Source organism: Urocitellus parryii, chromosome 9 (genome assembly GCF_045843805.1).
Source record: "Urocitellus parryii isolate mUroPar1 chromosome 9, mUroPar1.hap1, whole genome shotgun sequence".
Classification (NCBI taxonomy): Eukaryota; Metazoa; Chordata; class Mammalia; order Rodentia; family Sciuridae; genus Urocitellus; species Urocitellus parryii.
The window spans coordinates 88,556,668-88,575,600 of record NC_135539.1 but is presented as its reverse complement, the minus strand read 5'-3'; the positions used below and the strand labels follow the sequence as shown (position 1 = coordinate 88,575,600).

The window sequence follows — 18,933 nt, the reverse complement described above, 5'->3', positions numbered from 1 at the left end:
GAAGAGAGCTGTAGTCTGAGATTGCTATTAATAAAGCCAGGCTCTTTGAACTGAGTTTCTAGAGAGATTTCTACTTAAAGGAATCATCAAAGTAATTTATCCATGGCATGGATAGATAGTTTGAATAGTGCTATGGTCTGAATACTACTCCTCTTATTCTAACTTCAATTATTTTAAGAGCATAATTCATTACCATGATTTTAAGATAATTCAAATAGACTAGCATGTCTTAAAGTCCAGTGGCTCAGGAGGCTGAGGCAGGAGGATTTCAAGTTCTCAGACCTTAACAACTTAACAAGATCTGTCTCCAGATAAAATTTAAAAAGGGAGGGGAATTTAGCTCAATGATAGAGCAACCTGGGTTAAATCCTCAGTACCACAAAAGTTGAAAGTAAAATATAAACACCAATTTATCTCTAGAAATGTTATGATATTTCCCTTTTTCTCTGAAAAATATGTGTGTATGTTTTTAGTATTTTGTGTGTATGTACTTAGCATTTTATAGGTAATTAAAAACAAGTAGGTTTTGCTAAATCAATCACATTGTTAATGAATTAATTGGCTCATAACTTACTTTCCCAGTATTAGATGATTTGTTAGGGTTGGTTTTTTTTTTTTTTTTTTTTTTTTTTTACTGTTTATTATTTTGAGAAGGGATCTTTCTGTGTTGCCCAGGCTAACTTAGAACTCCTGGGCTCAAGCAATCCCCCGTCTCACTTCTCAAGTAGCTGGGACTACTAGTGCACATCATTGCACTCAGTTAGATGGTCTTTCTATAGTTGTTTTATAACGTCTAATCCTAAGCCTCCTTTTGTGGCCTTTCCTAGGCTTGGGTTGAGCTCTCTGAGCTGCCTATCTGGTTTAATTCTTTGAAATAATTCTACAAAGAGTTGGATTGAAAACATTTATTATTACTTTTAAATGTAGATGAGCATAACATTTCGTTTCCTTGGATACAGAAAAAAGAAATTCCAAATCAGTGAGTCTTCTCAAAGCCCTCTTGTGTCACCTTTCATTTTTTATTAATTTATTTTTCTATTCGGCTTACCAAGATTTTATTTTAATCAAATACTTCAACATTAGCATAAATCCTTTTTTTCACTTCTCATACTCAAAAACCCTGAATTCACAGTAGGAAACCATCTTAGCCTACCTTATTGAGCCATCAACGGAAGCAGTAAGCACCACTTGCTTGTCTTCCACATAGATCACTTGAACAATTTCTAAAGAATGAGCCCGCCAGGAAAGCAGCTGCCTGAATTTCTAGATAGCAACAACAAGACATGTCTCTTGGAATAAGTCAAGAAATACAATGTTAAAATTGTTCTTTTAAGGAGCAGTGTTGGTTGGGCTGGGTGTCACACACCTGAAATCCCAGTGGCTTGGAAAGCTGAGGCAGAAGGATTGTGAATTCAAAGCCAGTCTCAGCAAAAGTGAGGTGCTAAGCAACTCCGTGAGACTCTGTGAGGATGGCCTTAGGCATGAGCCTAAGCAACTCCATTTTAAAAACTCCAGTTTGAAACCTGCAGTCTCACAAGGACACCCACAGAGGCCTTCAGTATGGCCTCAGACAAGGTTCTTCCCCTCACCCTGATAAACAGAGTGAAGCCCCTGGCAGGCTGTCCTCGCCTGATAAGAGGGAAAGGGTGGATACCACCAGAATAGATTTTTCTGACCCCAAGGTAAATGATGTCACTGAGAATCCAGTGGTAGCTGATAAGGATTGAAAGGGGGGTCAAAAGCCCCCAAATTTAGTATAAATAATAGAGCTGATGAACAGGGAGTCAGCCAGCCGAAACAAGGATGTACTCGAGCTGGAGAGCCTGATGAGGACCTACACTGACATGCCATCACTTGTCATCACTCCTGATCCTCTGCGTGATCCTCACCACTCTCAAACTCTATCACCTCGTCTGGACCTTGGTGAGAGCCACAACTTCTCCCTACGACCCTCTCCTCAACCGGTCATCCACTCCATGCCAGGAAAAGCCTGCCTTGGTTCCAGGTCTAAGTGAGTGTGCATCTGCTGGACATAAAATCTAAGGCCTAAAACTTTTGAACTTACCATGCAGAGGGAATGTCTATCATTAGCTTGTCATGATTAAGTGTGTTTTGCAGTGCTTAGAATTAATCCAAATTGTTTTCTATGAATTAATTAATCTAGAATTGTTGCTATGAATTGATTATGTCTATTGCAGTGCCTAGCATTAAGAATTGTCATTTTCTGGATTAAGAACCTATAGAGTGAAATTGTATTGAGTAATTTGAGTGAATAAAGCATTGAAAAGGGCAAAAACGCGTGGACAATCTTTATTTCTCCCCTCAACTGCATACGTCACAATTTTGCCCTATCTCTAAGACCCATCTCTTTAGACCCTATCTCTAAATAAAATACAAAAGAGGGCTGAGGATGTAGCTTAGTGGTTGCGTGGCCCTGAGTTCAATCGCCAGTACTCCCCCCACCCCAGAAAAAAAAAAAAACATATTTAAAGAGCAATGTTTGAGTGGATGGTATAAACATCTGCACTAAGTGGTTAAGTCCCTGGTCTCTTGCTTATGGAGGTACCCAAATTTCCATCATTAGCAATTTATTAAGTGCAAATACCCCTGGAAGAGGAAGTATTTGTCTTCAGCAACTGATCATGGAATTGAAGATTCACAGTTCTTTTTAACTGATGGGCAATAGATGACTACATGAAAGAATTGTCTTGGGAGAGGGCATGGGGGAGAATGGCAGAGAATATTATCAGGAACGAGATGACACAGAGCTGGGAGGGGAAGGTCAAAGATAAGTCTAGAATAAAGAATTTTGTTTGCAAAGTCCATCCAGAGAAAGCACTGGCTACTTTGTTCTTCATTTGGAGTGTGTGGTAGGAGGTATATACTACACAGGATTAACAAAAAGAATGGGCCTACCACATTCTCTTTTAGAAACATTCATGAGGCTTCATTGGTATGTCCCTTCAGGTTTATCCTCAAGTTTGGAGCCCCTGATGAGCCTCAAGACATTTCTAAATTATGTGAACTAGAATTATTAACTAGGGGGCTTGCTCTGCAATAATACACTTTTTTGAATATGTCCCTATCACTGATGAACCCACAGTAAGACCATACTGCTTCCTGGGTCATCCATTTAGGAACATTTGTGTGACCACAGTTTTGATAGTTTAGAGTTCTCCTATGAGCCTCCTATTCATTTAGACTTTAATAAGGGTTAGGGACAATTCTTCCTAAATTTCATGACCTACTGATTCAATTTTCTCCGGCTTTTCTTAGAGAACTAGGGTAAAATCTGCATTCTTCTACTTCACATTGTTTCAAAGCTGTCCACGAATATCTCATCATTCAAGATTTCTTTCTCCAAATGCCATCTAAGGCAAGTGTTTCTCAAACAGGGACCATAGATATAGTAAGACAGACATTTGACTTTACAATGAAGTAAACTTGTGCATTTCATGTATCTGAAACAATTTTCACAGAAGGATTCTTAGCCTATGTAAAATGTATACTAATATTGTCTATGCTATTGCTTTGCATTCCATTTTCTTCCATTTTTACAAAACTAATGGTTGCAACTCATTAAGTTTATTTCAATGACCCCTTAGTGGATTATAACCTACAATTAGAAAGCAGAACTATCTTTTCCTGAAGTGTGTGTATATAACCATATGTATGTAGGAGAGACCTGACTATCCCATCTTTTAGAATTTCCTTATTCCACAGAACTTCTTTTTAATAGTAATATTAGGAATAAGCAATATTAACCTGTGATTTATAGATTTTTATTACAGTTGTAACCTATAGCTGGATCTGGCTTATTTCACACATTGGTATATATTTGTCTATGTAATGATGAGACATTTTATAACCAGGTTCTGTTGTATATTTACAAATAGGCTTCCATATACAAACTGGATAATCACATTGTCCAAGAACAGAAAAGGCTAAAATGAGATTTAACATGGTAGAATTTAAAATATTATCAAAATAAATTATTTTCTTTTAAATTGGTGATAATGTTTTGAACTCATACAATATTGATAATTATTACTTGTAGGAGAAAACAAGTAGAAAGTCTTTTGCTATAAATGATTCAAGTACATAATTTGATTTTGTTCAGCTTATAGCCTGATTTGATTATAAGCAATCTGTGGTTACTGTAAATGAAACTTGGTATTTCATAAGATATTTGAACCTTATTGATTGTCATTTGGTAGCACTAAATGTTACAGGTGGAAGGATCATTAAACTAGTGAACAAGAACCCTGTTCCTGGCCCTGACTTCATCATTAACTGCCAGTGTGATCTCAGCAAATCATTCTGATTTACCTTCTGCAAGGTGGAGAACATCATACTAAAGCAGAATATTCAAACTTCATAAAAACTACACTGGATTTTTTTAGCAAAAGGAATACCTCATTGATCAAGTGGATTAATATTTTAAAGAATAACCGTTCTAAGACACTCTGCAAGGAACCAATTACATTCAGTACAACTATGTATTACTACGTAGGATTAAAAAAAATAAAACAGTGCTTATTTAAGCTAATATTTAGCTTTTGGATTTGAAGTATTAACTTAAAGATAAAGAAGACTTTGCTAAAAACAGTTCTTCCTTAGTGCAATTCATTTAATTTTGGTTCTTTACCTATAATATATGTACTATATTAGATATTTACATTCACACAAAAAGTGCATACTTAAGTGTTTATAAAATAAGAATGGGACATTTACATCACTTAAATCTAAAATAAATTAAAATATTCTTGAATTAGAAGAAGATTTACATTAGAGAATAGAAAAATTTTCTTGAAAATAATGGTTCTGTATTAGGCTTGCAAGGAAACATTATGGGGATAATTAGATGACCTATGAACCCTTTTAAATGCTGATTTTATACATAGATCCTCACAAATTAAGTCAAAACATGAGGAAGATGTAAAGTGACTAGTGGCTGGCTTACTCAACCTCCCACCCCCCACTCATTCATCCCCTCTTCTCACCAGCAGTTCTTTGTCATCTAGCTTAAACTGCAATAGTATATGTGCCTTAAAAGTAGGGAGTCTTGCAGTTCTATCTTTTTTGGAGTCTTACCCAGAGAAAAGCTCAATAAATATGTGCAAATTCATTTATGAGAGTGGAAAACTAAATTTCATACCTTTTCATCATGAGGTGGATCCAGGAAGGAACTAATACTACAAAGGATAACATGTCCTTCTGTAAAAAAAAATTAAATATTGGAATCCTTAATCATATACCACATTATCTAAATAAATACTATGCAGAAAGTCAAATTATTTTGATGTAGGCATTTATATTGGTAAATAAAGAGAATCTGAGAAACCGGATAGGAAAAAAAATTTTACTTAAGTTTTTCTATGACGCTATTATTTGGTTTCTGAATTAGTATGCCTTAATAAAGTTGTCTTATCTACTCAATTTTTTTTCTAGAGATTTTTTCTAGAGATCAAGGTAGATGATGATAGAATGAATATACCACTACTGAACTGAGTCCAAATGGTTACAGAGATATTTATCCTGTAATCCAAATGAAAGTGGTATAATGTTATTTGAAAGTGAACATGGATTAATTGTAAATACACATTGTAAATTCTATAGCAACTGCCATAACTATTTAAGAAAAAGAAATACAACTGATAATCTCAGAAAGGAAAGAAAATGAAATTACACAAAATGCTCAATTAAAACCACAAAAGTCAGAAAATGAGTGAAAGACAGACACAAAGATAGAAACAAAGAACAGATTGAAAACAATGACAAATATAGGCGGTATTAATCCAACTTAAAATGTAAATGGTCTAAGTACACCAATTAAATGACAGAAGTTGTCTACAAAAACACACGTTAAATATAGACACAGATTAAAAGTAAAGAAATGGAGAGAGATGTACTGTAGTAACACTAACCAAAAGAAAGAAGGAATAGATATTTCAGACTGAGCAGACTTCAGAGAAATAGAAATTATCAGGGAGAAAAAGGTTATTTAATTTAAAAAAAAAAAAAACCCTTAAAACTCAACAATAGGAAATGAACAAACCAATTTAAAAAATGGGCAAAAGATCCAAACGGAAACCTCACAAAGCATATTAAAAAATGATCTATAGAATACGTCATTAGGGAAATGAAAATTAAAACAACAATGAGATGCTACTACACATCCACTAAAATGGCACAAATTCAGAACACAGAAAATAGCATGTGCTGGTGAGGATGTGGAATAGCAGGAACTGCCTTTCATTGCTGGTAGGAATGAATAATGGTAGGGCCAGAGTTTGTCAGTTTCTAATTTGCTGCTTTAACTGAAAAGACGCTGTTTCATTCTAATTTTCACAAACTGATTAACCATTTTTAAAAACTTAAAGGTAAACACTAAAACAATTAAAGACTGTTTAACATATGAATGTGCATTATTGCACACATAATCTTTCAAAGCACAGAAAAAATGATAACAAAGGAAATTTAGAATTAATTCAAAAGACAGAAGAGGAGAAATAAAAAGGAAGAATAAAAAAATATTATTAGATGGAAGAATTAAGAGCAACTATATTAATATTAACTTATATTAAAAAGCCCTTTATTGAGAACCAATAGCCATATTCTTCTCTAATGTATGTCACTACTCCGTTTTGCAATAAAGATTAATGCAGTGAAGAAACATTTTAGTTTACCATCCCATTTATTGATTCTTGATTGTACTTCTTGCACTTTACGAGTCTTGTTGAGGAAGTCAGTTCCTAAGCTGACAAGACAGAGAATTGAGCCTACTTTTTCTTCTAGTAAATGCAGGGTTTCTGGTTTAGTACCTAGGTCCTTGATCCACTTTGAGTTGTATATTGGGAAGGGTGAGAGATAGGGGTTCAATTTCATTCTACTACAAATGGATTTCCAGTTTTCCCAGCATCATTTGTTAAAGAGGCTATCTTTTCTCCAATGTATATTTATGGTGCCTTTGTCTAGGATGAGGCAACTGTATTTACGTGGGTGTGTCTTCTATTCTGTTCTCTTGGTCTTCTTTCTTTTTTTTTTTTTTTCCCAATCCCATGCCAGGTTTGTTACTATAGCTCTGATAAGAACTCAAAATATACCAAAAAAAAAAAAAAACCCACAAAAAAACAAAAAACAACAACAACCCCCCCCCATAACCAAAATACACCAAGAAAACAAAATACACCAAAACAAACAAACAAACACAAATGGGCAAAGGAACTGACCAGGCACTTCACAGAAGAAGAAATACAAATGGTCAAAAAATATATGAAAAAATTGTCCAACATCTCTAGCAATTAGAGAAATGCAAATTAAAACTACACTGAAATTCCATCTCACTCCAGTCAGAATGGAAATTATAAAGAATACAAGTAACAATAAATGTTGGTGAGGATGTGAGGAGAAAGGTACTCTCAGAATACATTGCTGGTAGGACTGCAAAATGGTGCAACCACTATGGAAAGCAGTATGGAGATTCCTTACAAAAGTTGGAATGGAACCACCATTTGACCCAGTTATCCCTCACTGCTTGGTCTATACTCAAAGGACTTAACATCAGCATACTACAGTGATGCAACCACATCAATGTTTATAGCAGCTCAATTCACAATAGCTAAGCTAAGCTATGGAACCAACCGATGTGTCCTTCAGCAGATGAATGGATAAAGAAAATGTGGTATATATACACAATGAAATAATACTCAGCCATAAAGAAGAATTAAATTATGGCATTTGCCGGTAAATGGATGCAACTGGAGACTATCATGCTAAGTGAAATAAGCCAATCCCCAAAAATCAAATGCCGAATGTTCTCTCTGATATATGGATGCTAACACACTACAAGACAGGGTTGGAGGGGGAAAAATAGAAGTCCATTGGATCATACAAAGGGAAATGAAGGGAAGAGAGTGGAGAAGGGAATAGGAAGGACTCTAGAATTAATCTGACATAACTCTTCTAGCCTTGTATTTGAATACATGACCAGGGTAACTCTGCATCATGTACAACCACAAGAACAGGATCCTAATTAGAATAAGTTATACTCCATGTACATATAATATGCCAAAATACATCCCATTGTCAGGTATAACTAAAAAGAACAACAATAACAACAAGGAACACACACAAACACAAAGAGAATTAATACAACATAAATCTTCAATTTTAGAAGGTAAAATTTTACATTATTCCCAATAAAGTAAGGTAAAATGATTGGTACCCATATACTCCTTTTATAGGTGGAAGAAATAGAATGGCTTGCTTGAAGAATTAGGAAAAAAATTGGTTCTCCTGACATTTGATTATTTTTCCATTTCTTCAACATGCTATCCATAACTTTCTCATGCTTGAGCATACCTGTTAGACTTTTTTTTTTATCTCACTAAACATCACACATTTTTCCTGTAGTCACTTTGGTGAATGATTGCTAAGATATCTGTGGCTGATATAAAAGTAATGACTTACCCACATTTCCAGCTAATAGAACCCTGGAACATGAATCAGCATACAGCGATGTCAGAGAAATGGCTGAATGTTTTGTGAAAGGGAGCATGTCTTTTAGTAGTTTCCCCTGAATAAAGGATAATGCAAGTAAGGTTTTTATAAATTCTACAACTAAATTTTAATAAGTTGAATTTCTCTCTATGTAATATATCTCTTCATCTCTAGTACTTAAACATGATTCTCTTTTTCTTTTAATAAAAATAGTTTGAAACTATCCACAAGGACTTATTTCTTTGAAATTAAATACTCTAAAGTTATAGACAGCTATTAATTATGTATGTAGACTCTGATTATTATAGACTGCCTCTAAATTTGGGGTTTCCTATGATTCTTCATCCTGTTCCTCAGATAGTATTTTCAGTTACATAGTCACTTAAATGTTAATTTTAGGTTGAAGTGTATCTCCACTGGTTTTCACATGAATACTTGCCTTTTCAGAAATATCTATTTTTTCAATATTGATGCAGATAAGGGATTGTGAGAGATTCAGATTCACACAGACTGTTTTTCAGTGCTTAGTATAAACCAGCTCTGGGAAGGACTTTTACACATGTTAACTTGTTTTGGGAATAAATATCTAAGCTTGAAAACAAAAAGTTTGAATCAGTTCTTTATTTCCTGAGACTTGACTTACATATAATATCTTTCTCATGTTTCTCTCACTCTTTCATTCTTGAGCATACCTCTTAGACTTTTTATATATCTGAGATGACCTTTTTTTTTTTTAGGGAAAAAAAGGTCATCTCAGATATATTTTGTATTTTCACTAATAAACTAGAATCCACGAACAGACTTGGAGTTGATCTAGGAGGCAGCGATGCTGTTCTGTTGTTGGATCCCCCATGTGTCACATAACACTCTTGCTACTTCCTGAGTGTCCCTAAAGCAAAGAACCTTATTACCACAGTGGGTTTACTCCCTAGCCTCTCTCAGGGATTCACTACCATGATCCTCAGACTGCTAAAGATCCTTTGTTAATCTGTTGTCTTCCTAATGCCTCTTAATTTACCCTCTTAATTTGAAATGCCCACCCTCAACTCCAATAATTTAAAATCTTTTGGTGAGTAAAAATTATTTTTTATAATAATAAAAGAAAGAGTGAAAAAGAGTGAAAGTTCAAATAATATGATCATAGCAGGCTATAAAAACATCCAGTTGGCTAGAAGGATGAAAAACATTAGAGTTGGATGCCATATGGAAGAAGACTAAGATTTATTTAATTATTTTATTTATCTTTCCCATTTTTCCTATTTCCAGGAAACGCTAAGCTCCATTACCTCCATAGTCCATAAGCGGAGGTGTCCGTCCTCATGAGCAGTAACAAGGACAGGAGGCTGAGCTTGTGTTAAATTGGCAGATTCAGGTTGGTTTTTGTCCACTGACAGTTGCTCTCTCTCCACATTTGTTTTCTCACCTATTGAAGAAATTAATGAGGTATTAAATGTTATTTGCAATACTTGGAATTCTACATTTTATGAAATGTAAAGAGGAGGCAGGAAAATAGCAAAATATCACATTCTTTTCCCCAGAACAACACAGGGCAGGGAATAAAAAAGTGTTAAAAAATAAAATCCTTACATTAAGGGAAATATGCCAGACTTTGAAAATCAAGGGTTGAATGTTTCCCCTCATACATGGAAGCTAGAGCAAAGTAAGGAAGGGAAAGGAGGTAACATTTCATAAGGATAGAGGGAAGATCTGTGGAGTAGGAGAAAGAAATCAAGGGGGAGGGAGGAGGGATGGGAAAGGGGAGAAAATGCAGAATGCATTTAACAGAATTATGCTATTTACATATATATTACAGTGAATTATATGTATATAATTTTATATATAAAATTATATACATATATATTTTAAGGAAATAAGATTTATTTCCTTAAATATATATATATATATATAATCACTTAAAAATAAGTAAATATATAAAAGAAAAACCAGTAGAGTAGAAGGAGGAGAGATGGGGGAGGGAATGAGGAAAGGAAATGTTCTGGGGACCAAAATGGAGCAAATTAAATTCCATTCATGTATGATTTTGTCAAAATAAGCTCAACTATTATGTATAGCTAAAATTCAATAATAAAAACATTTTTAAAAATAAAAAAAATGGAATCCTGGATCACTGAAAAACTTTAAAAGGTTTATATTTTTTATCCTATAGCAAAAGCCTCTATTTACCGTATGTGCCAACTAAAACCAAGATATTCATCTAGTGTAAATCCTAACACATCCAGAATGGCTTATGTAGAGGTTTGAGGAAAATGGGCTGGAGATTAAGAAGCTCAGTAATGTTTTAGATTTTTTAAAACCTAGAATTCGTATTTTAAAAGGTATTATCATAACAAATTCTACCTGTTGGACTACCAAATCCCACAGCATCTCAACATTTGAGCACAATATTCATTAAGAGTATTCTGTCAGGTAAAGTCCCTGCTACAAAGCAGTAGCCAGGGCTGGGGATGTGGCTCAGTGGTAGAGCACTTGCTTAGCATGGGGGAGGCTCTAGGTTCAATCTGAAGCACAGCAAAAACTTAAAAAAAAATAAAAGAAAAGAAGGTACTGTTTTATTAAGAAGAAGAGAAGGAACACTGACCTTTCAAGTCACCATCGTGTATGCTTTGCTTGCTTCCCTGAATGAGGGGAAAAGAGCAAGATAAAATATTTCTTGACATTTTAAGGAAATAAGACACAATAGATGAGCAGATTTATTTCCTTAAGCATTAATTTTAAAATTAGTTCTTTGAAAAACTGTATTGCAGAGATTTTCATGTTCATAAATAGGGAATCCATAACCCAACATTTCCTAGTGGGTTCAGGAGTAGCATAATAATGAGAATCATTAAACACCCCAAAACATGCCATGCCCAGTTCTTGGTATATATTATCTGTAATTCTATTGACAACCAAATAGTTTGATCTTTATTATTCTCTTTTTACTGATGAACAAACAGAAACTCAGAGCATGTGACATCTCTACAGCTATCCAGTTACTAACTGGAGGACTTGGATTCATGTACAAGTCTGTCTGGCTTTTATATCTATTTGAATACATTTATTCTTTCACCATGCCAGCTATTTTAAAATAATTTATGCTGCGAAAACTTTCCTTTGTACAAAATCCTACTTGGAAATACAATGTGTAAACCAAGCATGGTGGTGCATGCCTGTCATCCCAGTGACTCTGGAGGCTGAGGCAGGAGGATTACAAGTTTGACGCCAGCCTTAGCAACTTAGAGAGGCCCTAAGCATTTAGTGAGACCCTATCTCAAAATGAAAAATAAAAAAAAAGGGTTGAGGATGTGGCTCAGTGGTCAAATGCTCCTGGGTTCAATCTCCAAAACCAAAATAAATAAATAAAATATAATATGTAAAACTACATACATTGAAATTAAAAACCACTACATTACATTATGTTATCATTATATCATGTAATCTCTTTTTCCTGTAAATTGTAATACTTTTTAGCAAATGAGATACTCTAAAATTACTTTATTATTTTATTAATGCAAAAGTAATATCAGATAACTTACTTTGTTAATGGTCATGTATTGATTATTTGCAGATGGAAAAGCTTTGGAAAAAAACTAAAATTGAAAATGGTGTAGATATTATTATGAAAAACATAGTTTTGACATGTACACATCAAATTTTTCCACCTTTACTTTCCTTTAAAGGAAGGAAGGGCTCAGATGCTCAACATCACTATTTTTGAACCAACACAAGTAGAACAAGAAGATACTCTCTCTACTCGTGGCTTACCTTGCTACTCTGTGGACCCTTGCTAGACTCACACTGGGATGAAGAGCATATGGAATCCTGGCTTGATTTCCTATAATGGAAGGAAGGATACCCGAGGATGAAGAGGTTCATACTCCAAGAGTATCTTCTGCTTAACTTTCCATTGATTGCTTCTTGTATCAGCTGTGGATACCAGGCCCTTCAATTATGAAATTTTGTGTGGCAGATATTCAGTAGTGTGGTGGAGACTTCTGGGGAGCCTTTAGCAGCTAAGGTAAATTGCTGCCTGAGTCTGGAAAAACGAAGTCTGATCTGTCCTGCTACTTACTAAAGCTGGATTTACTCCCAGAGCCTTTGCCACTGAAATGGCTGGGGATGGGGTCGTTTTGGGTAGGGTCTGGCAAGCCTGGATAACTTCTTGCACTATAATGGCCAGGGCTGGCTTGATTCTGTCTCTGCAGTGGTTTGCTAGCATAGACTGAAAAGTGGCTTAGGGTGCTGGTGCTGGTGCAGATGAACACAGTGGAAGTCTTTGAAATATTGTCCAAATTGTTTTGATGAAATTTCAAGCCAAGAGGAAGGGAAGGTGTTGTATTCTGGCTCACCAGTGAGTGACCTCAAACTAACACAGAAACTTTTTATTTCTTCTCTGGAGATGTGTTTAACATTGTTTATTGCCCCCAAACCAGAATTATCAAGCCAATATACTTTCCCTTAAATACTTATAAAACAAGTCTTTGTTCTTTCAGAAATGGATGGAGATTGCTCCCGTGATTTTGAATTGAATGTGAAACCTGCAGTTTGATCTTCTATCCCTGCCTGGAAAGTTCTAACTTTAGCTTCACATCAGCGGTGACAGTGTTAGATGTTGGCTCACAATGTAGCTGAGTGATGTAAAGGAGCTGTGAAGTTGATATGGTGAGGAGACCACACAGCACATTAGGTCCCTGAGGACCACTCTAACTACATAAAGGTAGTGACAGGAAAACAATCATTGAAGCTGAGAAGTCAACTCAACTTATGTCTTCCTCCAGTTGTCCCTTCTTTAATATTGGAATGATGAGAACTCTTTTTTAATGTCATCGACATAAGTCCCAGATAATACTACTTGATCCATAAATACTGAATTACCTTGCACATTCAGGAGTACGAAAGAGGAACAGTATGTCATTAATCCTAAAGCGCTTGGGATCCAAGTCAGGGTCCACATTGAAACAACCTTCAGGTCGATACCTGAAAACCAGCATGCATTTACATGATAAATTTCACAAAGTAGATAACTTGTATTATTATTTTTTTAATATGGAATGCTTCATGAATTTGCATGTCATCCTTGAGCAGTGGACATGCTAATCTTCTCTGCATCGTTCCAATTTTAGTATATGTGCTGCCGAAGCAAGTACAATAACTTGTATTATTTGTACCATATTTCCCATGCAAATTCGACCAACTCCCAGAATGTTGATGACTTTGAATATAAAGAAAATCCAGGGGCTAGGGTTGTGGTTCAGAGGTAGAGTGCTCTCCTAGCACATGCAAGGCCCTGGGTTCGATCCTCAGCACCACATAAAAATAAATAAATAAAATAAAGGTATTAAAAAAAAGAAAATCCAGAAATTTTAGGGTTTGAATGTTTTCTTTAATAAGGTTCTGCATAACCATATTATCCCTTAATAGTTTAAAAGTCTTAATTCAGTTAATTGGACAGGTTCTCCTAACTATAGGTCAGAGTGTCAGTTTGTATAATCCTGTGGTGGAAATTACTGGAAGTATCATACTGTTTAAATAATAGAATTCTACTCTCTGAATAAGTGGAGTGACAAATTAGAATTAAATGTAGCTACTACCCTCGGGGAGCTTACAATTTTGCTCCTGTTTTTCAAGTCCCTTGTCTCTCCAGATTGCAAGGAATGATACACCCAGGTAGTGGCCTGAGTGAGTACAGAGCAACTGTCCCTAACTGCCTACACTGGCACTTCATGCTTGGTTCTAAAAGTAACACTTTTAATTCCTTATAACAAATAGGCCCTTTAGCAAAATCCCCTTTTCCGGAAATGCCTTCTGCTAATTTGAGCCAGTGAGGGAGTAGGATCTGAGATGTCCTTCAAAGGCCATATGTTAAAAGTTTGGTCCTTGGCTTGATGCTATTGGGAACTGGTGGAAATTTGATTAGGTAAGGCCTAATGAGAATTTTCTGGTCAGTGGGGCATGCCCTTGAAGGGCCAATGGGATCCCACTCCTTCCTGGTCTTCGTTTTTGCTTCCTTGCCAGAAGATGGTTTTGCTTCAAGCAAAATGGTCAAACGATCATAAACTGAAACCTCTGAAACTGTGAACCCAAATAAAACTTTTATCTTACTGATTGTGACAAGTATTTGTTAAAGTAAGGGAAAACTGACTAAGAGTGATGAAGTAACCAAGTTCAAAAAATAAAGGATTTGGGCTTAATGACTTGTTGGGCTTGAATTTCTTAGGTATTTCTGCTTTACAGATAAGCTGAATGCATTAAATACATTAAAATCATCCTTAAGCTGAAATACATTAAAATTATCAAAAAACAATATTGAAGCTCAATGTAGTAGTGCATGCCTGTAATTCCAGCAGCTTGGGAGGCTGAGGCAGGAGGATCACAAGTTCAAAGCCAGCCTCAGCAATTTAGCAAGGCCCTAAGCAACTCAGTGAGACTATCTCTAAAGAAAACATAAAACGGGTTAGGGACATGGCTCAGTGGTTAAGCACCCCTGGGCTCAATCCCTGGCACAAAAAAAATTGAATTTGGGCCTCCCCAAAACATGGATTTGGGAGCAGAGAGAGAGATATGGCTTATTTCTCCTGAGAATATTCCTAATTTAAAGGAGGAGAGGTCTTAGGCAAAGTTTAAAGTAGAAGAAGAAATGGCCTTCACCATGAATATGGAAACTATTTTCAATTTAAAAGCAAATTACCTTAATTATATGTTTTGAAAAATACTCCAGTGGTTCTCTATCAATTGTTTTTCTATAATTATCTGCCTATTAGAAAGGGTCACCATATAGAAACCACAAAAATGAGTTGCTTTTCTTTCCAATTGGGTGTTGGAATTGCATGTATCTCTTGACAAAATACCAGGAACTTCAACAAAGAGGATCTCTACCTTTAAATTGAGAATGTTCTCAGGAGAGTTGCCCACCCTTTCATCTGTGGCATCAATACTAGTCTTTTAAGTCTTATCTGCTTTCCCTTCTTGGCAATAAGTCATTTGCAGTACAATAAATATATTAATAAAAAAAGGTGAGGAAGTGTGTCATGCACATAGATGCAGATATCAAATGACAGTCTGCAAGAAAAGCCCCAGGGCAAGGTTGAAGAGAACCAGAAGGACCAGAGGATGGCAGAAATTGTAGGGACGGTCCAGGAGAACATGGACTGAGGTGCAGAGTGTAGGGTCTGAACCTCAAATATTGACTATTTCAGTTAAAGCTTCAAAAGAGAATAAATCCAGAGTCCCAATGAGAATTGTTTTCCTTTCAAAAGTTGGCTAAAAGCAATGATTCAAACTTGGTCAGAAAAAGAACATTAAGTCCAGGCAGGCCAGTACTATGTAAGGTACTATAGAGAGGCAGAGATTGCTTGTGAATTTTCCTCTTCTGCCTCATCTGTTCCAGCTTTCTTTTCTCCTATCCTTCATACATCTTTCCTTCCCTAAGGAATTAAATAATCTTTATTTTATTTTAATTTATCATTAAAATTCTTGGCCATCTTGTACCTTTAATAAAATAAAATCTTACAAACCCCCTTGACATAGAGTGCCCATGGTCCTTGTAAGAGTCCTAAATGCACAACTGGGGAATTATTATTTACAATCCATCCGTACAGATAATACAATATTATATTGGTTTCTTTATAACCAATGGCAAGAAAATTTAGATATGAATGGCAGGGGAAGATTTTGGTCATGATATAGAGCATCTCAACCTAAGTGCTTGCAATGGAAAATTACACCTGACTCATTGGCCTTTGTTAGCACCATTCCATAATAAATTGGATGTGTTGGGATGCTGAATGAGAAATAAAAGCCCTAGGATACATACCTCTCACCATTTGACTTTGGAAATCACCAGTTGACAATTAGACGTGTGTTTGAAATTCTGGGGATATTTGTGTTTGAAGTTATTATGTATTTTAAGTGTTTGTCAAGGTGACAAGTTTGGACAAGATCACACATGAAAAGATCATATAGGCATGTGAGGAGAGTATAGGTCAAAGTTCTTAGAATATAGATACTTAAGGTTTACTGTGCATATATCATTCTAGAATTCGAATGTAAGGCACATAGTCTTTTCATGACCATAAACTCTAGGAAAGCCTCCCTTAAGCATCATCACCACTTTTATCCATTATGTTTTGTTTTGTTTTGTTTTGATTTGTTAAGCATTTCCAGTTATTTTGACTATTATTATTCAGTAAACCTTTTATATTATTTAAGGCAAAAATACAACTTACACTTCTTTGACAGTAGATGCTACAAAATTCCATAGGACGATTATACCATTTAAGGCTCCAGTAACTATCAAATTATATCCTTCTCTTTGTAATAAATCCATGCAGCTCACCTCAGTATTGATAGCAGGATTCTAAAGAAAGAAGAAAAATGGACTCATAGTTAAGAATACAATATCTAACTGTAGTATGAATGCCATGTGAACAAGTTGTAATTGTCGTCAAGTTAAAACAAAATGTCTTCTTAAAACTGTTTAAGTAAAATCTAATGAAATTTAGTATAATCTAATCTAAAGTTCGACGTTCAATCTGAAATTTTTAAGTTGAAAAACTCATTAAAACAACCAAAATATGCTCTCCTTCATGCTGGTTCCTTTCTCTCAGCCTTGATTTATTCTTCTTTACCAAACATTAGATTGCCTTTCTACCTTTCTCTGCTCTTCAAACTTCTTGAAAGAATACTCTGCACTAGCTATTTTTCACTTGACTGACCTTTCTTTCACTCAGCAACCCTAATTGGCTTCTGTTCCATACCATTGTGTGGCCCTTTGGATTTACCATTATTTCCATTTCTCTGTGATACTTCTCAATTATCTTGTTTTGAGTATTTGTTGGGCATCTTATGTTCACAGAATTTGAAGTCAAATAGGTGATTGGAGAAGTGCATAATAATGTATTCAGATGAAGTATTGATTACCACATAATTTTAAAGCACTCTACCAGAGGCATGCATAATACTTGATGGTTAAGGGAATATTGGGACCCTGGCCCCTTCCTCTCTCTTTTACTTCCTGCCATGAAGTGAGCAGTTTCCTTCTCCAAGTGCTTCCACCATGCTATTCTGGTGCAACAGTGCCAAGCAAGGATGAACTGAAACCTCTCAAATCATGAGTCAAAAATAAACCTTCCTCCTTGAAGTTGATTTTCTCAGGTACTTTATCACAACAATGAAAAGCTGACTAATACAGTTTGTGTCTCTATGGTCCTTCTTTTTCTGTTTTCTTCTTGGTATCCTCTTAGTCTGCCAACTTTTTAAATGTCAATATCATTAAGGTTTTCCTCCAATACATCCAACTCTTTCTGGGCAATCTTATTACCTTATGTTTGAATCATTATCACCATGTTAATGACCTACAAGCTTCAGGCTTGAATATTTAATTACCAATTTGAACCTTTACAGATATCTCAAAGTTAATACATCTAAGTTATTGCTCAATTTAAGCATATTCCTGGCACTGTCCTTGAGTCCTCTCCCATTTTTTTTAAAGAGAGCGAGAGAGAATTTTTTTAATATTTATTTTTTATTTTTTGGCGGACACAACATCTTTGTTTGTATGTGGTGCTGAGGATTGAACCCGGGCCGCACTCATGCCAGGCGAGCACGCTACCGCTTGAGCCACATCCCCAGCCCCTCTCCCAATTATTTGGCATTCATCACTAATTAATTGATGGCCAATTCTGCTACTTTTATTGACTAAATATTTTTTGAAACCTTCCCTTTCTTACCATGCTATCATGATTTTGTAACTTTCAAGTCAAACAATAGCCTATTGCCTGAATTTTTGTAGTTTAATTGTCATTCAAATCTGCCACCTAAGCAGCATCAAATGTGAGCAATCCACAACACAAATGTATGTGATCCCGCCATTTCCCACATACAATCCTTTAGTGGCTTTTCATCTCTTAAAAGATATTCAAGCGTTTTACCATCATGAGCACCATCCAGTCCATATCCACTTTTTTCTTTTTAAATCTTCATCTTCTACCACTCCAGTCTTGCTTCAGCCACACTGAGATATTTGTAGTTATCTTTCTCTGACTAAGCAATATTGTACCTCCATAAATTGATCATGTTATCTACTTCACTTGGGATTCACTCTATCTTTTCACATCCCTTTAGAAACCCCTATCTGGGCCAAGCTAACTCCCAATAATTCTTTATATCTAACTTGGCAATTATCTTCCTCAGAAGCTCCCCTCTCACCACAGCCCTCCAAGATCTCTGCTGTACTCCCATAGCCCAGGTACTATATCTCATTAATCTTGATATTTCCAGTGTTAAGAGAACCACATGATACATGGTAAGTGCTCAGTAAAAACATGCTTTATAAGTGAAAGAGTTTTTTGGAAAGAATTTCCACATAGACTCCAATTTTTTCCGAGGTGACTTTTGCACTTTCTCTAAAGAGTAATTTTAAAATACACTGAA

At 35.5% G+C, this 18,933-nt stretch overlaps 1 protein-coding gene and 1 non-coding gene across 3 annotated transcripts in view; both read right to left on the bottom strand.

The window, feature by feature from the left end:
• The window catches only part of Wdr64 (WD repeat domain 64), a 125,873-nt gene that overhangs the window by 12,150 nt on the left and 94,790 nt on the right, over window positions 1–18,933 (bottom strand). For both annotated transcript variants that reach the window (XM_026390771.2, XM_077802823.1), the window contains exons 16-23: window positions 16,728–16,858; window positions 13,378–13,479; window positions 12,268–12,337; window positions 11,102–11,138; window positions 9,789–9,925; window positions 8,473–8,578; window positions 5,159–5,217; window positions 1,154–1,263 (exon numbers count right to left, since the gene is read on the bottom strand). In XM_026390771.2, the coding sequence (XP_026246556.1) occupies window positions 1,154–1,263; window positions 5,159–5,217; window positions 8,473–8,578; window positions 9,789–9,925; window positions 11,102–11,138; window positions 12,268–12,337; window positions 13,378–13,479; window positions 16,728–16,858 (752 nt within the window). The remainder of the gene's footprint in view (window positions 1–1,153; window positions 1,264–5,158; window positions 5,218–8,472; window positions 8,579–9,788; window positions 9,926–11,101; window positions 11,139–12,267; window positions 12,338–13,377; window positions 13,480–16,727; window positions 16,859–18,933) is intronic.
• On the bottom strand, window positions 13,543–13,649 carry LOC113184171 (U6 spliceosomal RNA). Its single transcript, XR_003300958.2, has one exon. It is a non-coding gene; the product is annotated as a U6 spliceosomal RNA (small nuclear RNA).